The sequence below is a fragment of the Pseudorasbora parva genome, chromosome 1, assembly GCF_024679245.1.
Source record: "Pseudorasbora parva isolate DD20220531a chromosome 1, ASM2467924v1, whole genome shotgun sequence".
NCBI lineage: Eukaryota > Metazoa > Chordata > Actinopteri > Cypriniformes > Gobionidae > Pseudorasbora > Pseudorasbora parva.
The window spans coordinates 11,509,649-11,528,561 of record NC_090172.1 but is presented as its reverse complement, the minus strand read 5'-3'; the positions used below and the strand labels follow the sequence as shown (position 1 = coordinate 11,528,561).

The 18,913-nt window shown below is 34.8% G+C and overlaps 1 protein-coding gene across 1 annotated transcript in view; it reads left to right on the top strand.

Moving 5' to 3' along the window:
* The first annotated feature begins 568 nt into the window (after window positions 1-568).
* Window positions 569-18,913, top strand: part of aco1 (aconitase 1, soluble) — a 30,486-nt gene continuing 12,141 nt past the window's right edge. Inside the window, exons 1-12 of the mRNA XM_067422369.1 lie at window positions 569-653; window positions 7,765-7,896; window positions 8,222-8,390; window positions 11,790-11,927; window positions 13,220-13,289; window positions 13,387-13,570; window positions 14,478-14,617; window positions 14,723-14,894; window positions 15,929-16,029; window positions 16,140-16,256; window positions 17,668-17,827; window positions 18,660-18,795. Coding sequence (XP_067278470.1) covers window positions 7,800-7,896; window positions 8,222-8,390; window positions 11,790-11,927; window positions 13,220-13,289; window positions 13,387-13,570; window positions 14,478-14,617; window positions 14,723-14,894; window positions 15,929-16,029; window positions 16,140-16,256; window positions 17,668-17,827; window positions 18,660-18,795 — 1,484 coding nt within the window. The 5' untranslated portion in view covers window positions 569-653; window positions 7,765-7,799. The remainder of the gene's footprint in view (window positions 654-7,764; window positions 7,897-8,221; window positions 8,391-11,789; window positions 11,928-13,219; window positions 13,290-13,386; window positions 13,571-14,477; window positions 14,618-14,722; window positions 14,895-15,928; window positions 16,030-16,139; window positions 16,257-17,667; window positions 17,828-18,659; window positions 18,796-18,913) is intronic.

The window sequence follows — 18,913 nt, the reverse complement described above, 5'->3', positions numbered from 1 at the left end:
TGTTAACTAATTTAGTTAACCAATGTTAACTAATAAACCTTACTGTAAAGTATAACTTGTTTTTTATTTTTATTTTTTAGGCTATACTTAGCCTATAAGAAATCAGTTTTCAATTTCACTATAGCTGCTAGATGCCTTAATATGCCTATAGCTATTCATGCTGCTAGCAAGCCTGTACTTCAAATTATGAGAATAAAGCTGTTGCAGTATGAGAATAAAGAAAAAATTAGAAGAATAAAGTCTTAGCACTACAAGGCTAAGGTAATATTATATTATTATTATATTAGTTATTATTTTTTACATGTCACTAATGCTAATGTATTTTGATATTCAAGCTTGGTAATATCATTGGTAGGCCCTACTGGTTACAAACTGAAAAAAACAACAACTATAAAGCAGTATTCTTGCTACTAATAATTAAAAATAAGTAGGCTAGTTATAGCTAGTTTTAAAAGAATAATGTTAAACAGCTTCCACAGATATTTTGTAAATCAACAGGTCTCAAAACAGGTCAATTGTGTTATGTAGATGCAGTAGTAGTATCTGGTGCTGCTCTTTTAGAGTAATTACGGTAAATTCATCAACGCCGCTCAGAGTTAAAGAGGCCGGACATCCATTGACAGCAGGACTCAAATCTACTGTAACTCTACGAGGTAAGCTGAGTGATCAAGCTATTATACAGAGAAATCGAGCTCCATGAATATAACTACATGCAACATATACTTCTCGTCTGCATGTCTCATATCATTGCTTTCGGAATTTGAGTTCATAGGGTTTGTACTGTTGTCGTTGTCTGTCGTAATAACAGTTATTTTGCATATTAAAAGGATGCAATTGAAGTTATTAGCTCGAGGATCATGGGAGCTTGAATGAATGTATCTAAATTATGTTAGACCGAGCTCGAGTGGGGAGTAGTTGCATTTTTGGCTCTTATTTGGTTGTTAACTTTAGCTAACAAGCTACCTTCCCATTAACAATGAAATATTTCACATTGCACATGCTAATAGAGTAGTTAACGTTACTGTTGTACAATCAGTGCAAATGTAGGCTACACTTAGCCTATATATTATTTTTCTTTTCTCTTACGTGTTATATCAGTCAAAGACAGAAAACGTGGACTATATAGCTTCAGTAAATAATTCTTTAAACAAGTTCCTGGAAGACAGGGAAACACACAGCCTCATTTCATAGTCCAGAGTCTAAAACACACAACCATAGAAAATGGCATTTGGGTCACAAGACTGGGTGGGAATGTACAGATATTACCTCAGATTATGTTTCCTTTCGGCTGTTATGCTTGGCACTACTAAGTGTTACACTTTGAGTAAGATATCAGATACTGATCCATTGATTGAGGTGATTGATTGATTGATTTTGGTGATTTTGCATTTATGTTTTATTCTTTAAATTTCCTACCTTTCTAAAATAATCACAGGAACATAAAACTTTGTTTTATCATGAAACTGATTATTTCAAATTGAAAATAAATAAATATGAGGTTTCTTTCAAAATTAACAAAAACCTTCACCTGACGGTGTAAAATAGGTGTTGATAGTTCCAGCTGGGGCCAAATATATATGTTCAGATTCATAAAATACGCATTAAATTAATTTCCCATTTGCAAAAAAACATTAAATCACATGAGTTTTTTTAAAAGCATGTGTCAACCATCATTCATAAAACCTGAAGGAGTTGACAAAATTTCAACCTTAACCACGTGTTGTACAGTGGAGCACTGTGATGACAGAGTTGACATGTTAAGGCTGTGACCGCAGAGACTTCAATATTGTTTGTTTAAAACATTAAAAAATCTGTAACTTCCAGGACTATGTGCCCTACTGTGAGATCCACAATAAGCAGGAAATAGCTAAATGCTCAGAGTTAAAGTTGCCCATGACACTGCCTGATTTATTCAGAATTTTAAAAAATCATGACGGAATTTTGAGGCAAAGTGACGCAAAGGACACAATTTTTACAGCTAGTTTTTAATGGAAATATAAATCAGTATTTACTTAAAGATCTTTATTTTATTTTATTTATTTTTTAGTATAACTGTGTGGTTTTTTAATGTTACAATTTTAAATACTTTGTTTGGCAGTTTTACATTGTGACCTAATGCTGAGGACAGGTTAAATTACACGTGTTCCCAAGTATAGTGAGGGATTTTAAAATAATACTAAAGAAATTATAAGAAAGTATAAGCAATTAATGTCCTGAGTGTACAAATTTCCTTTAGATGTAACTTTTTGACAATATTCTTACTTTTTAACATAAAAAGGGCTTTTGTGTTTGGGACACGATTTGTCCCTTATCTCAAGAATCAGTGAAATATTTTTCAAATAATATTTAGACATATTTATATTATTAATGTTTCACCATATAAATTGGGTCTTTAAAAAAGGGGGAGGGGTGCATGCCCTTTGTTAATGCTAAAATATTAAAAACCCCTGGTTTAAATCATGGTAATCACTTCTATTTTTTTTGTGTAACTGCCTTCCCCCTCAGGTTGGGTAGGGAGTTTAGTGGCTCACCCTGTTTAGTCAGTTGTGTGTCTTGTTTTTTGTTTTATATGTTGCACAATTCTTCTGCCATTTATAGTAGAAAAAAAAACACTTTGCTTGCTGCAAAGCTTGGCCTCATTGCTTGCTCATATCCCAGGAGGACTGAGTTAAACTTGTTAACATGAGATAGCATGCTGGGATGAAGCATGTGGGCCCCCTGGGGCCCTCGTCCTCTAAGGTTTAAATGTCTTTGAAATCCTTGGATTGTGAACTTCTAATTTCTGCTATAGTAAGAATTACTGCAAAATCAGTTATGGTAGAAATTGCCTCGTCAAAAAAATCAACATTACAGTATTTTGTATTATGCATGGATGGATATACACAGATGAGCCACACAGAATAACCCTTTAACATATGCCTGTTCTCAAACTAAGCTCTGAAGCAGAACCTTTTCTAAACTAGCATAACAAAGCAAACACTACTAATTATCCAATTTAATGTTAATCTTACACACGCACGTACGCATGCGCACACACACACACACACACACACACACACACACACACACACACACACACACACACACACACACACACACACACACACACACACACACACACACACACACACACACACACACACACACACACACACACACACACACACACACACACACAGAACAAAACAAAGAAACAAAAACAATATAGTATTTAATTTTGGCATTTAGTGTCCCTTTTGAGTGTCATACTGCATACTGAAATAGAAATCCCAGCCCAGGTTTGGGTAAATTTAAGTTTGTCTAAATAAAAAGAAACCAGCTCATAAAACCAAAACAATGACACAAAATTTAGATGACTTAAAATATGTTAGTTTTGAGAACTCAAAAGAAAAAGAAAGTTCTAAATATTCACAAGTTAATTAGTTTGAAGTAATTTGTTTAATTTGATTTTCCTTTACTCAAACCTGTTAATTATTTTGAGCTTTGGGGTTTACAGTGTGTATATAGAGCACTGCACATCAAATATTGAAACTGTCCCTTTCGAAGGTTAAATAGTCATTTTATGTAGATACACTGTTAGGTTAGGCTGCCTCACAGTGATCGTGATTCATGACCTATGAGCAGACATGATAAAAATGGATTGATTGAAAAATTAGGAAATTGCTATGAAGAAAGAGACTTGGCTTTACTTCTAACTCTTGTGACGGCTGGTTTAATGTCATAGCCTGAGCACTCACCTGATGCATCACTCCACAACCAGTCCAAAACATTTCCAAATCTCCAGACTCATGTATGAGTTTCTTTAGACTGTTGTGTGGAATCCAAGACAAATACCACATAGTTCATTATCTGTGACAGTTTTGGAGAGGGCCATGTTTATTTCATTGCATTAAACTCCTCTCACTTATCTCTGTAAGATCAAGCAGATTTCAAGGGTGATGTAAACTGCAGATGTGTCAACATGCAGCTTCTGTATAAACTAGTCTGTGTGAAGGCAGTGATAAACTTTTGCCTCCTTGATCTCTTATGCTGGCACTGGCAGCTTCTTCAGTTGGTGTCGCCCCGGCTGTCACGTACAACCTCTTAATTCTGGGATGTTCTCAAGCCTTTGGTGTTGAATAGAGGCGGAAAAAGTGCCAGATCCTCCATTTGCAAAGCTTGAACTGAGCTGGAGTTTTACTGGATTGAACTGTTTTGGAGATTTCACTAAAATTATTTTGCTGTTCATCAAAGGACTAAAGGTGTAGTTATGATTGTTTTTTATTTAATAGTGAATTGCAAATGCTGTTCAACCTGGTTAAATCTATTATAATCTTGCGACAAAGTAAACTTTAGCATACTTTTAAAAGGAGTACTTATCACAGAAAGTGTAAAGAAAGAAATAAAGAAAGTGTAAACTCTGTAAGTTTGAGCTGAATGTAATGTTTTCAGACACTCAATTAAATTATAATGTGTTATAGTTATATTTAATGCAATTAACTAATCCTTAGAATGCTTTTCTTGACCCACTTAAATAGGGCCTAAGTACATCTTTATGCATAATTTCATAATTACTTCTGGTAACACTTTACTTGAAGGGGTGTGCATAAGACTGACATGACACCTTCATAATCATGACATGACACGTGTCATGAATATGAAGGAGTTTTTATGCATGCTTATAACAACTGTCATTAAGTGTCATTCGCTTAATTATGTCATTTTTAATGCAATGATGACATTTCAGAGTTGTCTTTGTTATGACAACTTGACATAAACCAATACATCATAACCTGTCAGTGTCTTTGTCATGACAACTTGACATTACCAAGACAACATAACCTGTCATAAACAGACATGAAATGACATAGCAGATTAATTATCAGATTTAAGAAACTACTTAGCTTTTTGGGTTTACATTACATTAGTTGCTAGGCAACGTGGGGGAGAGGACACTGGCGTTGTCTGTTCGCCGCTTCTCCACCCACAAATCATGTTAACTTTACTATTAAATTTAGATTATATTATTTAATTTTCTTATGATTGTGACTAGTCTAACAGTCAGAGCTACAATTGAGAGTGTTGCTGATTGCTGGAAGCCACTGAGAGGACGTTGTTTGCCGTTTTTTCACCGCTTCTCTTCTGTTTTTGTTTGAATTTGTGGTTGGTTTTGGTTTAAAGAACATTAGATGTTGCTCTCTCTTCTGGGTGTCGGCTGCTCACTGGTGGTCTCCCTCGGGCTTGAACTGCATGGTGGCTGAAGTTTGCACCAGGCTAGCGTCATCAGCGTCCGGCATGATGTTGAGATGTAATTTTTACTTGTTATTCATGTATTGTTATTTTTTCCCTTTGTTGCACTTTGAGATTCTTCGGAATGAAAAGTGCGTTATAAATAAAATATTTTATTATTATTATTATTATTATTTTTTTTTTTTATTATTATTATTAAACTGTCATGTGGATGGTTTTGACGTTGGCTGTCATTAGGCTATTATAATGTCATGATTTTTTTTATATATTTAATTTGTCATTTACATGTCATTAAGTGTCAATACTGTGTCAAATTATTTCATAACATTGTCATGAATATATTTCTTGACCTAAACTACAGTGGTACAAGTTGAATTTGTCATTAACATGTCATTAAGTGTCAATACTCTGTCAAATTATTTTATAACAGTGTCATGAATATTTAGCTTGACCTGAAATCATAGAGAAAACCGTACAGAGTCATTAAAAACTATTAATATAACTCAAAATGATAGAGTGGCATAGACATATACACCTATATGATGATGTCTATGGTGGCACCACTGGTTATGTGTACGCTGTAACAGTTGTTGGCAGAGCCTCAGTCAGGTTAGTTTGTTTAGGTGTTTAATGTCAATTTAGTTTCCAGTAAGTAAAAACTATTCACAACAACGTTATTTTGGGTTTAATATACTTTATTTAAACTTTCGCTCACTCTTTTACGAATAGTTTGAGTTTATTCTTACCATTTCTTTGTTTGTCTGTTTGTTATGGTGGAGTCCCGTGTGCACCATCAAAAGGGGTTCGGGCGGAAACGTTGGCCCTATATATAATGTTCCGGCCTAGGATCTAGTCGCAGCCATTCCTTGTTCAGCCCGGGGTGGGGCTCTAAAGACTATTCCTCTTATTTTTATACATCGGAAGATAATTTATAAAGTGAAGTCATTTGACAAAGTGTTATTTTTCTGTGTTTGTTTATGTGTGTATATGATGTTGATATATATATATATATATATATATATATATATATATATATATATATATATATGTATGTTTATTTTGTGTAATGGCCATTATTTGTGTACGTGTTTTCCCCTTTTTGCGTTAATTGGTGCTGGTCACCTGTGTATAAATTCATGCCTTGTGTTTTTAAGAGTCAGTTCTGTGAGAGGGCAGGTCTTAAAAATGAAATGATTGATTTTATTTCTCAAACTCCTTTTCATATTTTTAAGACATTTGAAATTGTCTATTATCTAACCTTCAGTTGAAGCTGGTGGAGGAAACTTAAAAAATAAAATAAAAAATTATGAACTGAAAAATATGAATGATGCTGTTATTAAAAAATAATTTGACAGCGTATTAACACCTAATTACATTTTAATGACAAATTAAACTTGTGCCACTGAAAAAAATGTATGACATTATAATGGCCTCAGTCAACATCAAAACCAACCACATAACAGTTTAAGGTTAACCCTACTAGCTAAGTAAGTTTCTTAAATTTGATAATCTGTTATGTCATGTTTATGACAGGTTATGTTGTCTTGGTAATGTCAAGTTGTCATGACAAAGACACTGACAGGTTATGATGTATTGGTTTATGTCAAGTAGTCATAACAAAGACAACTCTGAAATGTCATCATTGCATTAAAAATGACATAATTAAGCGAATGACACTTAATGACAGTTGTCATAAACATGCATAAAACTCCTTCATATTCATGACACGTGTCATGTCATGATTATGAAGGTGTCATGTCAGTCTTATGCACACCCCTTCAAGTAAAGTGTTACCTTACTTCTTTTGTCTTTGAAATGCATTTTAAAGTAAACTACCAATTGTAGTGACAAGCATTTATGGTAAACTATATATACGTTATTATATACTTTAATGCCATTTCCATTGAAACTTCTGTCATATTTGTATCTTTTTTTGCCAGGAATATAGCCTTTGATGCTGACATGGCATCAAATAAAACAATTTAAACCTGAATCTGTATAAGTACACATTGGTAATCTTGTAATTCATAAACACCTGTTGTAACATATGTGACATTTAAAATATATTAACTTTAAACAAAATATAGAAAAACACCACAATTAGATTTATAATCAAATGTGTAACAAAATGTGCTTAAGTATTTAGTCAACACATCAAAGTAAGTGCTTTAAAGCATGACAAAAGATTATTAAAACAGAATTATTTAAAATGTTCTTCAAAACTTTTGGCAGATTTGACATTGCACTTTTAAAAGTGTATTTAAGTGTTTTAAGAAACAGTAATGAAAGTGTGCCTCCTTTAAGTACACTTAAGTGGCCTTTTATTTCATTAATGTTATATTATCTGCGAGTACAGTTTAAAATGTACGGTTTTTCTTTACAAATTTACATTCAATACAGTTACGTGCACTTCTTTTTTTTCTTTTTTACAAGGGAATGTATGCATAATGCCAGAGGTATTCACATTGTAACATGTCTAAAAAAATATATTAGTAAATTTGTTACTTACATTTATTTTCTTTCTCTCAATTCAAGGATCGAGTGTGCAGTAAGGAAGTGTAATTTTAGTTATGACGAACCCTTATGCACACACTATTGAGCCTCTGGATCCCCAGAAACCTGACCACAAGTTTTTCAACCTTAAACAACTTAAAGACCCCAGATATGGTAAGACATTTTTTTTTATGTTTGCTTTGTTGAATTGTCCAATCCAGGGTTGTCCAACGTCCTGCAGATTTGAGCTCCAACCTGCTCAAACACACCTGCCTGGAAGTGTCTGCTGAGTCTGAAGTCTTTGATTTAGCTGGTTTCAGGTGTGTTTAATAAGGGTTGGAGCTAGACTCTGCAGGAAAGTGTCCCTCCCGAAACAGGTTTGGACACCCCTGCTCTAATCATCAAGTAATAAAAGTTAGATTAGCTGTCCTGCAGGCAGGGTTATTATGAATTTTGCGATGACTGAGACATGAATGTGTTTTTCTCTGTACCTTTAAAGATCAACTTCCCTTCTCCATCCGTGTGCTGTTGGAGTCGGCAGTGAGGAACTGTGATGGGTTCCTGGTGAAGAAGGAGGATGTTGAGAAAATCCTCAACTGGAAGGTGACGCAGAGTCAGAGTGTGGAGGTGCCTTTCAGACCTGCCCGCGTCATCTTGCAAGACTTTACGTAAGTTTAACCCTAAAAATTTAATCGAAATTATCAATATGATCAAAATTTTGCTTAGAAAAATGGTTGTACCCAATCTACATGCTATCTACACTATATTGCCAAACAGGTTGGGACACCTATTCAAAACATTGAATTTAAGTGTTTTCAATCACTTCTATGACCAAAGATGTATAAAATCAATCACCTAGGCATGCAGACGCTTCCACAAATATTTGTGAAAGAATGGATCGCAGCTCTGTGAATTCAAGCGTGCTATTGTGATAGGTTGCCACCTGTGCAATTTCCTCATTACTAAATATTCCACGGTCAGCTGTTAGTGGTATTATAACAAAGTGAAAGCAATTGGGAACAACAGCAACTCAGCCTGGAAGTGGTAGGCCACGTAAAATCACAGAAGCGGGATCAGCGCATGATGAGGCATACAGATACAGTGACCAGAAGTTGGCAACTTTCTGCAGAGTCAATAGCTACAGACCTCCATACTTCATGTGTGTAGAGTGCTTTGTGGAATGGGATTTCATGGCTGAGCAGCTGCATCCAAGCCTTACATCACCAAGAGCAAGGCAAAACATTGGATACAGTGGTGTAAAGCACGGTGTAAAGAGCATTTGCTTATACACGGTTTTGGGGGGGGGAAATGAAAGCAGATCTCACCGGCGCTACTGAGGATATGCAACTTCATTACACGTCACTGCTTAGACTCCGCTCATACATGTACAGCTGAGAAAATGTCAGAGCCAGAGGCTACAAATTCTAATCTCTAACCCCTTGAACAAAAAAAAGTTACAATCTGTAGTATGGGAATACCTTGGATATTCGAAAAATGAACGTGGGGTTGTCCTTGAAGATGGTTATCCCGTTTGCATGAAAAGTGGCTGCAAAAGCAGGAAATACGTCGAACATATTCTCCCATATTTGTGAACATCATCCATTTGTGTAGATAAAGATGTTCTGTTTGTAACTTAAGGCCATTTTAATTCCGTGATGCTGGCTGAATCCCGAAATCCAGTCATGAATTATGAGACTACATAATCGTCATGGAGCTTGCACTACGCAACAATCACGATCATTCGAATATACTCCAGTTTCTACTGATGCAAAGCCATATGCTAATCGCTGAAGTAACCCTTTAATGGAATGTGAGGAATGCGTCAGTACACATAGAAAAACGAATAACAGAAAATGAGCAAATAGGCAGGATGTGGGCGAACCTTAGGTGACGCGATGACTATAGACGGCGGATAAATGGCTATCCACCTGTCACTCAAAGTAACCATGCCCTTAATTATGCAGAACTTTAAGGCTTTATATAATGTAATTGAATGAGTTTAGACCAAAAACACAATTTGTTCCAGGCTGTAAACATGTGTTTTGCTGCTGTAAAGTTGGGGATTTTAACATGGGGCTCAATGAGATTCTGCTCCCTTCTGGAACCTTTTAAAATAAAATTAAAAAAATATGATAAAAGTGATATAAAATGGACAAAGAAAAAGTTAATATAATTTTAGGGCTTTGGGTAATCTTGACCTGCAAGGGAAGGATTTGTTACAAAGTGTGAGGAAAGGATGAGGGTTAAACAATTACTAAACTGCAAAATGTTACATTTTCTAATATTTTCATTTCATACATGGATTGCTGCACAGCACAAGCTCACGGCACCATCTGCGGAACACCCGTAGCATGTTAGCCACGGTTTAAAGGCCCGGTGAAGTGCCTTGAAACGCACCGCATTATTCAATGTGTTGATGTAATTTCCCCTAAAACGGCTCCAGCTGTTAGCAGCCCCTCCCCTTTTTTGAAACAGCCAATAGCGTTTCGTTAATGTTACAGTTTGTCTAAAGCCTTTCTGTTTGGTAAAGCCAGTTTTCGCTAACCGTTTATCATCATAATCTCCTCCATATCGCTTTAAAATGCAGCCTTCTGTGCAGAATTAAAATGGGTCCGATGTTTGTTGTCTGCGCTGACTCGCGCATATGATCCGCGCAGTGCTCTCGTGTCTGTAGACTAAATTTAGACCAGAGCCATTGGTGTGTGTGTGCGCTGCTGTGGTGTGTGAAACTTACGTGAAAACAGACTTCATTCACCTCAACTGAAAGCATATTTAATAATAATAATAATAATAGATTTTATTTATAATGCACTTTTCAATCCGAAGAATCTCAAAGTGCAACAAAGGGAACAAAGAAAACTATTTTTTTTACACTGAATTGTTTTTCTATCGCATATATAATGCGTTATGTGCCTTTCACCATGTAGAAATTAGTAAATATGTGAACAACTGACCGATTTCAGCAGCAACTTCAGCAGTGAAGGGGGCAGGCTTTAATAATAATAATAATGTGTTCGATTTATATAGCACTTTTCAAGGCACTCAAAGCGCTTTACATTGAAGGGGGGAAACTCCTCAACCACCACCAATGTGCAGCACCCACCTGGATGATGCGACGGCACCCATATTGTGCCAGAACGCTCACCACACACCAGCTGATTGGTGGAGAGGAGACCGAGTGATGAAGCCAATCAGGTTTAGATTCTAGAGAGCATTTTGATTGGACAGAAGATTTGATGAGAAGGTGAAGTCTGCAATGATGTCATCAAAATCTGTAATTCGTTTTAACATAAGTGAGAGACTGTAAGATTTAAAATGCTTATATCTCCTAAATGCGAATTTTGTCATTGTTTTGGACCGCACTAGCTTATTCATAATTTTAAGGCTGACATAGTCATACTAAAAGTTAAAAACCTTCAATTTTGAGTTCAGTGGGCCTTTAAAGAGCCAAATGAAAGTAAAATTTGAAATGGTGTTACTCTCCAGGTGCCGAGTAACTACTTTTTTATTTTATTTTATTTTTTATGAGACTGTTATATGGCTTAATGCAATGATCAAATCACAATGTTTGTGATGTAATTATATAAATGTATAAAGTCTGACGCACTGCATGTTTCAGAGTAAAGCACTACGTTCATTTTCAGTAAATGCTTCTATGCAAGCGCTGTGTTTGAGTTGTTTATAATTTGCATTTGGCAATGCAGCTTGCGCCAACCATTTTCCTGAATTCGGAATGAGAACCATTTATAAATCTGTTTTCAACAAAGAGATTGAAGATTTTCCTTCTTTTTTGCCTTTAGCTGATCCCAGGCCTGGAATTTCATATGCCTGGCCATATTTGCTAAGGCATATTTTTGCTCAGTTTAGGGGTCTGTATAATATCAAGTTTTTTTAATTTATTTTTAATTTTATTTTTATACCCCCCTTTTGTAACAATTTTGATATGATGCTTAACAAAAAACTCATGCAAAAATATTTTGTCTAAAGGTTCCATGAACTTTTTTTCCCTGACAACTCACTTTTTATCTGTCTGTTGCATGTTTGTCTCCTTCATTCACTGTGGACAGGGGAGTTCCTGCAGTGGTCGACTTTGCAGCCATGCGTGATGCAGTGAAAAAATTACAAGGCGACCCAGAGAAGATAAATCCAGTTTGTCCGGCAGACCTTGTCATAGATCATTCCATTCAGGTTGACTTCAACAGGAAGTAGGTTAATTTGACAAAAAAAAGTAAAATTGCTTTTTATGTCTGTCGATCTTGTCTGTCTGTTTTTGTGTGTTCTCATGATGTAATGTTTTAAATAGGCTTATGTTGTATTACAGGGTTAATTTAAAAGTATTCACCTTCTTCAACTGAGTATTTATTTAATCAAGAGCACAAAGTGTGTATGCTTTGTGCTTAATCATAGACTGCGTGCATGAGAAAATGCCAAAGTAACCCTTGTGAAAAAGTACACTTTTAAAAAGGGTATTTACATTTACATTTACATTTATGCATTTGGCAGACGCTTTTATCCAAAGCGACTTACATTGCATTCAAGGTACACATTTTTACATTATTGTCAGTTCTTGCTTTCCCTGGGAAAGGGAAATGGGTAATTATGGGTACTTTTAAAAGATTATATTTAAGTTTGTTTTCGGAAACTTAATTATATGTTAAATAATATAAATTATAGGTTAGATTTATATTAAATGCACTTAGCTGAACTTTAGAGTGCTTATTTTGACCCGCTTGAGTAGGACTTAAGTACATCTTTATAAGTAATTTTATAATTTCTTCTATTGTCATTTAAATATGGTTAAAATGTACTGCTGAATCTACTGACAAACATTTACAGTAAACTAAAATATACTTTGTTATTTCTATTTAAACTTTCATTCATTTATTTGTTTGTTTTACTGTCATTTATTTAAATATATTTATTCACATTTGGAGTGATTCAAGTTGCAATTTAGTACATTTAAAAGTTTTTTAGTACATTTCACTCTATAGTTAAATTATAAACCAATTACTTTGTGTGCTTTAGTGTGTTAGTCAGCACATCAAAATTAGTGTACTTCTTTAAAACAGATCATTGAAACTGTACTTAAAAACGTGGGGTTTTAAGAAACAACCATGAAAGTGTTTTTTTTTTTTTGTTGTTTTTTGGACTCCGTCCTTGTGAGCTCCTTGTCACGCGGAGCACTTGTCTTGGGATTTGCAGTATGGTGATAAGTGAATCATAATAAAAAAGAAAAAAAAAGGAAGCTCTGTCATCGTTTAATCACCCTAATGCTGTTCTCAAAAAGAAGATATTTTTGAGAAATGTCTGTTTGTTTACAAGCATTTTTCAAAATATCTTCTTTTGTGTTCTGCAGAAAAAAGAAAGTCATACAGGTTTGGAATGACATGAGGGTGAGTAAATGATGACAGAATTTTCACTTTTGGGTAAACGATCACCATAACTACTCAGTTCAACAGTTCATTATGTTTAAGTATACATTTTTCCATACTTTAAGGTCTGACAGCGTTCAGAAAAACCAAGACCTTGAATTCGAAAGGAACAAGGAACGATTTGAGTTTTTAAAGGTAATTTTCCCCCTCTGTAGTACACATGATTTGATATTTTTTGCCTTCAAGATATGAAGATGATGATTGCTTGTGAACTAATTGTATCGGTTCACAGTGGGGTTCTAAAGCATTCCGGAACATGCGGATCATTCCTCCGGGTTCAGGAATAGTCCATCAGGTCAATTTGGAGTACCTGGCCAGGGTTGTGTTTGACCAGGATGGTTTCTTCTACCCGGACAGTCTGGTGGGAACGGACTCGCACACCACCATGATTGACGGGTTGGGAGTGCTGGGCTGGGGTGAGTGAAACTCATCGAGAATCACTAGGAGTTCATTATTAAGTCATTTACAGTTATCCTTCTTGGTGTGAAAGGGCCTTTATTTATCAATTATGATTTTCTTATTTCATAATTATGAATTAAGACAAAATTGTCATAACTATGACTTGTGTATTATTTATATGACTTACATATTTCATGTATTCTATTATGTATGACTTACACAAAATGTTAAAATTATGAGATGCTAAGTCATAATTATCATAGTTTCGATCTCATCCTTTGACTTTTTGTCTCATAATCATGGCTTAGTATCTCATATTTTTTACATTTGTACACTGCCATAATAAACAAGTCATAATTATGATAAAATTTTTTGACCTGTTATCTCATAATTGACTTAGTATCTAAATTTTTACATCGTTGTAGAGGCATAAGTCATAATACAGAAGTAATAATTATGATAATTTCAACTTTTATGTATTTGATTTTATGTATAAGTCAATAGACTAGTCATTACAATTTCAGCTTTTTATCTCATAATTGTGGCTTAGTATTTCATAGTTTTCACGTTTGTACAGTTTCATAATTATGATACAATTTTGACCTCTTATCTCATTATTGACTTAGTATCTGAATTTTTACATTTTATGTTGGTGTCATACTTATGACATAATTTTTACTTTCATGTCATAATTATCACTTATCGCATAATTTTTGACTTATGTCATATTGAATTTCACTCTACAGGTAAATTGTCATCAAGTACATGATTCTAATATTGTATCTCATTATTCGGCCTACTTTTTGGTTCTTTAGGCAAAAAGAAAGTTAAATCAGTGTTGGGCTGGTAATTAAAGGAAAAGAAATGAGAAATTCAGTAATAAAAATGTTCTGCTGAGATTTAACTTCAGATCTTTTGGAGCAGGTGTGGGAGGTATTGAAGCAGAGGCAGTCATGTTGGGTCAACCCATCAGCATGGTGCTGCCAGAGGTCATTGGCTACAAACTACAGGGGACACCCAACAAATTCATCACCTCCACTGACATAGTCCTTACAGTCACCAAGGTATGCCAGTCTTGCCATATTGAAATCTTCTAGAAAGAACTGCATGCATAAGTGGATGTTTACAAACTCACTTGCCTTGTTTTATTTTATTCTTTATCTGCACAGCATTTGCGGCAAGTTGGTGTGGTTGGAAAATTTGTGGAGTTTTTTGGCCCTGGTGTTGCCGAACTGTCTATCGCTGACCGTGCCACCATCGCCAACATGTGCCCTGAGTATGGAGCCACCGCTGCCTTCTTCCCCGTAGACCACATCAGCATTCAATATCTGAAGCAGACAGGTACGTTAACCTTTTGAAAAAGAAGTACACTTAAAAAAACGGGTAAAACTTTAGTTTAGGGTCCAATTCTAACTATTAACCAGGTGCTTATTAACATGCATATTACTAAGATATTGGCCTGAAAATAGTCCTCAGCACGCTCTCTGTGCAAGCAGGTTGTCACGTTGGTTATGTTGACAGAATTTGGCATACTTTCAGGCGCTGCGTAATATCATTGCGCCTCTGCACCCATGGTAGGCCTACCCCAGCAAAGTTCCTTGATTATTAGTACACAATGTAACTATACACATCACAACATGTAAATAGGATAGTGTTGCCGTTATTTTGTCACTTATTGAGCAGTAGGCTAGATGGAGCCGTTTACCTCCAGTCTTTGTGCTAAGCTAGGCTAGGGGTGGCTGCGTCAGACAGAGTAATGGCACGCACAGAGATGAGAATGGTATGTATGGACTTATCTAACTCTGGGGGATACGGTGAATAAGCTAAAGTCCCAAAAAGTCAGTGTGTTCCTTTAATGTCAATTCTTTTGAAACTTGAATGCCTTTAAATATATTTGCAATTTACATTTGTGGTGATGAAATTGCAATTTAGTACATTTAAAATATAATGTTTAAATGTACTGTTGAATAATACTAATATTACTTTACATGTGATTTAGTAGGTTAGTCAACACATCAAAACAAGTATTTTTTTTTACAACACAACAAGAGTATTAATATATGATTTAAAATGTACTTAACAGTAAAACTTTAAATTTGACATTATTAAAAAGTGCACTTTCTTAAGCGTGTTAAGATATACAATTATGAAAGTAACACTTAGATGGCCTTTTATTTCATTAATATTATATACAGTAGTATAGTTTTTTTGTTTGTTTTTGAAACAATTGTAAGATTTAAAGTACTCTACAAGTGCATATTTAGTACAATTAAGCACACTTCTTTTAGGATGGTGGGATTGCTTTACTGGATACAAGAATGTTGGCAACTGGACTCTCATTGGTCATGTGTGTTTTATACATATTTGTTTTTAAGGGAGGGACATGGACAATCTAAGTTACATAGAAAATTATCTGAAAGCTGTGGGCATGTTCAGAGACTACAGCAACACTTCTCAGGATCCACAGTTCACTCAGGTATCTAAACCCAACTCAAACGTGCTGTTCACAGATATGTTTGCAATGGTCACTGCTGTCTACGCCACTTTCTGCAAAATGGATAATTGTCCATTTTTTTTCTCATACAGGTTGTTGAGTTGGACCTCAGTACGGTCGTCCCCTGCTGCAGTGGTCCTAAACGGCCACATGACAAAGTGGCTGTATCCGATATGAAGCAGGACTTTGAAACGTGTTTAGCGGCCAAGGTACATGTCACAGTAATACCTGGAAAACGCAAAGGGCTCACATTCCCTTTGATTCTTGAGATAATGCAGTATTCTGTTTCCTCATGGATCCCCCAAAAGCAATCTCTCTACTTACATTTTGAGGTCTTTGCCAGTTCTGCACTTTGTTGTGAAAAGCAACATTTTTTGCCTCCACAGTATTTTGAAATGCAGTGAGGCTTGTTCAATCATAATATATTGTGCATGACTGTGCTAAAATAAAAGTTTAGCAATCCCATGAAATTACATAATAAGTCAAATCCTGTGGTGACCCATTTACGCTTTGAGTTATATTTATAACATTAGGCATAACTGACATCAAATGAAATTGACATAAAAAGTCATAACTGTCAAAAAAATAAATTATCACCGTAATTAAAATTTACATCATTTAAAATTGACAAAAAGTAATAATTATGTCATTGTCATGTCATTTTTTCAGTTGAAGTTAAAACTGACATAAAAAAAATATTACATTAGTTGAAACTAACAAAAGCAATTATGACATAAGTTAAAATTATTTTATAAAAAAGTAATAAATTGTATAAATTGTTTTTTTATCTAAGTTATGAATTGTTGTAATAATTACTTTGTCAATTTCGACTTATGTCAAAATGGTCATAACTTCAATTCAAGTTGAAACTGACATAAAAAAAACGAAATTGACAATAATTATTACATACATTTATAATGGACATACAATAATTATATATAATTTATATTATATATAATTTATATTATTTATGTCATAATTGTTTTTTGTCAGTTTCGACTGATGTAATAATAAAACGGACTGTCATAATTTTGGTTTAAATTGAAACTATCTTGACAAGTCGAAATTTCGAAAAGTTGAAATTATGATATTGCATAAACATAAACATCATAATTGAAGTTGAAAAATTATTACACAAGTCTAAATTGATAAAAGACAATTGATGTCAATTGAGTTGGTCAATTTCGACTTAAATGATGAGATCAGTCACATTTATAACAATTATTATAAGTTGAAATTACATATACAATTATATTTTTTTACTTTTTATCTTGTAATAACAACTTAGTAGTATGTCATAATTAAAATTTTGTTACCCATAATTAGGAATGTCATAATTTCCATATTTCATTATTTAAATATATATATATTTTTGGTGGAAGTGGGCGTTATAGATTCCTGTATTGACAAATGTCCTTAACAAATGTTACATGTGTGTATATCGTATTGCCAAGTTCATGTTTTTAGGAATACACATAGCCTAAAGCTAATATATGGACATAATAAAATCCATAAAAGTCAGATTTTGATTTCCTTGAAGAGCAGTGCTGAAGAAATCACTCATGTCTAGGGAAGTATTCCTGCACACTTGTATCATCCATTAATGTCTGTTGTCTATAGCAAGGCTTTAAAGGATTCCATGTGGCTCCTGAGCGCCTTGATGTTCGAGTACCATTCCAGTTTAACGGTGCAGAGTATTCACTCGCTCACGGATCTGTGGTCATCGCAGCCATTACAAGCTGTACCAACACCAGTAACCCCTCAGTCATGCTGGGAGCAGGTACATGTCTGCCCACACTGATCATTTACTCCGAAGTATAATTCATCCACTTATCCTCAAGTCACTTCAAGTCCAGTTTTAACACAAAATAATGTACAGGCTGTTCTTTTCCATATTTATTGAAAGTGTATGGAAATGCATAGAACAAAAGTAGCCCATATGACTCTCCATATGACTCTCTCAGCATATGAATTGTTCTAATAATATCATTTTGATTTCTGTTTGAATTGTCCCTGTGTTAGTTCACCCCAAAATTATGTCATTCCAAACCCATAAGACATTCGTTCATATTCGAAACACAAATTAAGATTTTTTGTGTGTGTGTGAAATCCCTCCATTGACAGCCTACGCAACTACCACTTTCAAGCCTAAGAAAGGTTGTAACAACATCATAGTAATCCATGTGACTCAGGTTTAACCTCAGTTTTATACAGTGACGCAAGTGCTTTGAGTGCACAAATAAAACACCTTATTTACCTCTTTACAAAATAATAATCTCCAACGCATTTTCACAAGAGCACCAACATACATGTGTGTTGTTGACTCTAAAGCAGACGCTGCGTGATTACGCGTTGGAGATTCATATTTTGTAAATAAAGAGGAGTGGTGAATTATAGATTCTTACTGTCAGTGACAACATGTTGACCGTTCCAAGATGGCAGGGCCTGCCGATGTGTCTAGAGCGGTCGAATGTGGATCTACATATACATATCTATGTTGAAATCTACTGACTTAATAAATATGCACAATATTTATATGCATGTATTTTTGTCTTTTTATAGATATGCATTTTTGTCTATCGTAATGCAATGCTTCTCTTTATTTCCGTCAGGTCTCTTGGCCAAGAAGGCTGTACAGTGTGGTCTCAGTGTCAAGCCGTACATAAAAACCAGTCTGTCTCCAGGAAGTGGAGTGGTCACCTACTACCTTAAAGAAAGTGGAGTCATGGACTTCCTGACACAATTAGGGTGAGAAACTCACAATCATTTTTCTTCATCTAGAAAATGAAATATTTCCTTTATATACATGTACTTTTTGTTGATTCTAAGGAGCTCCAGAAATAAAACAGGCTATGTAACTGAATGC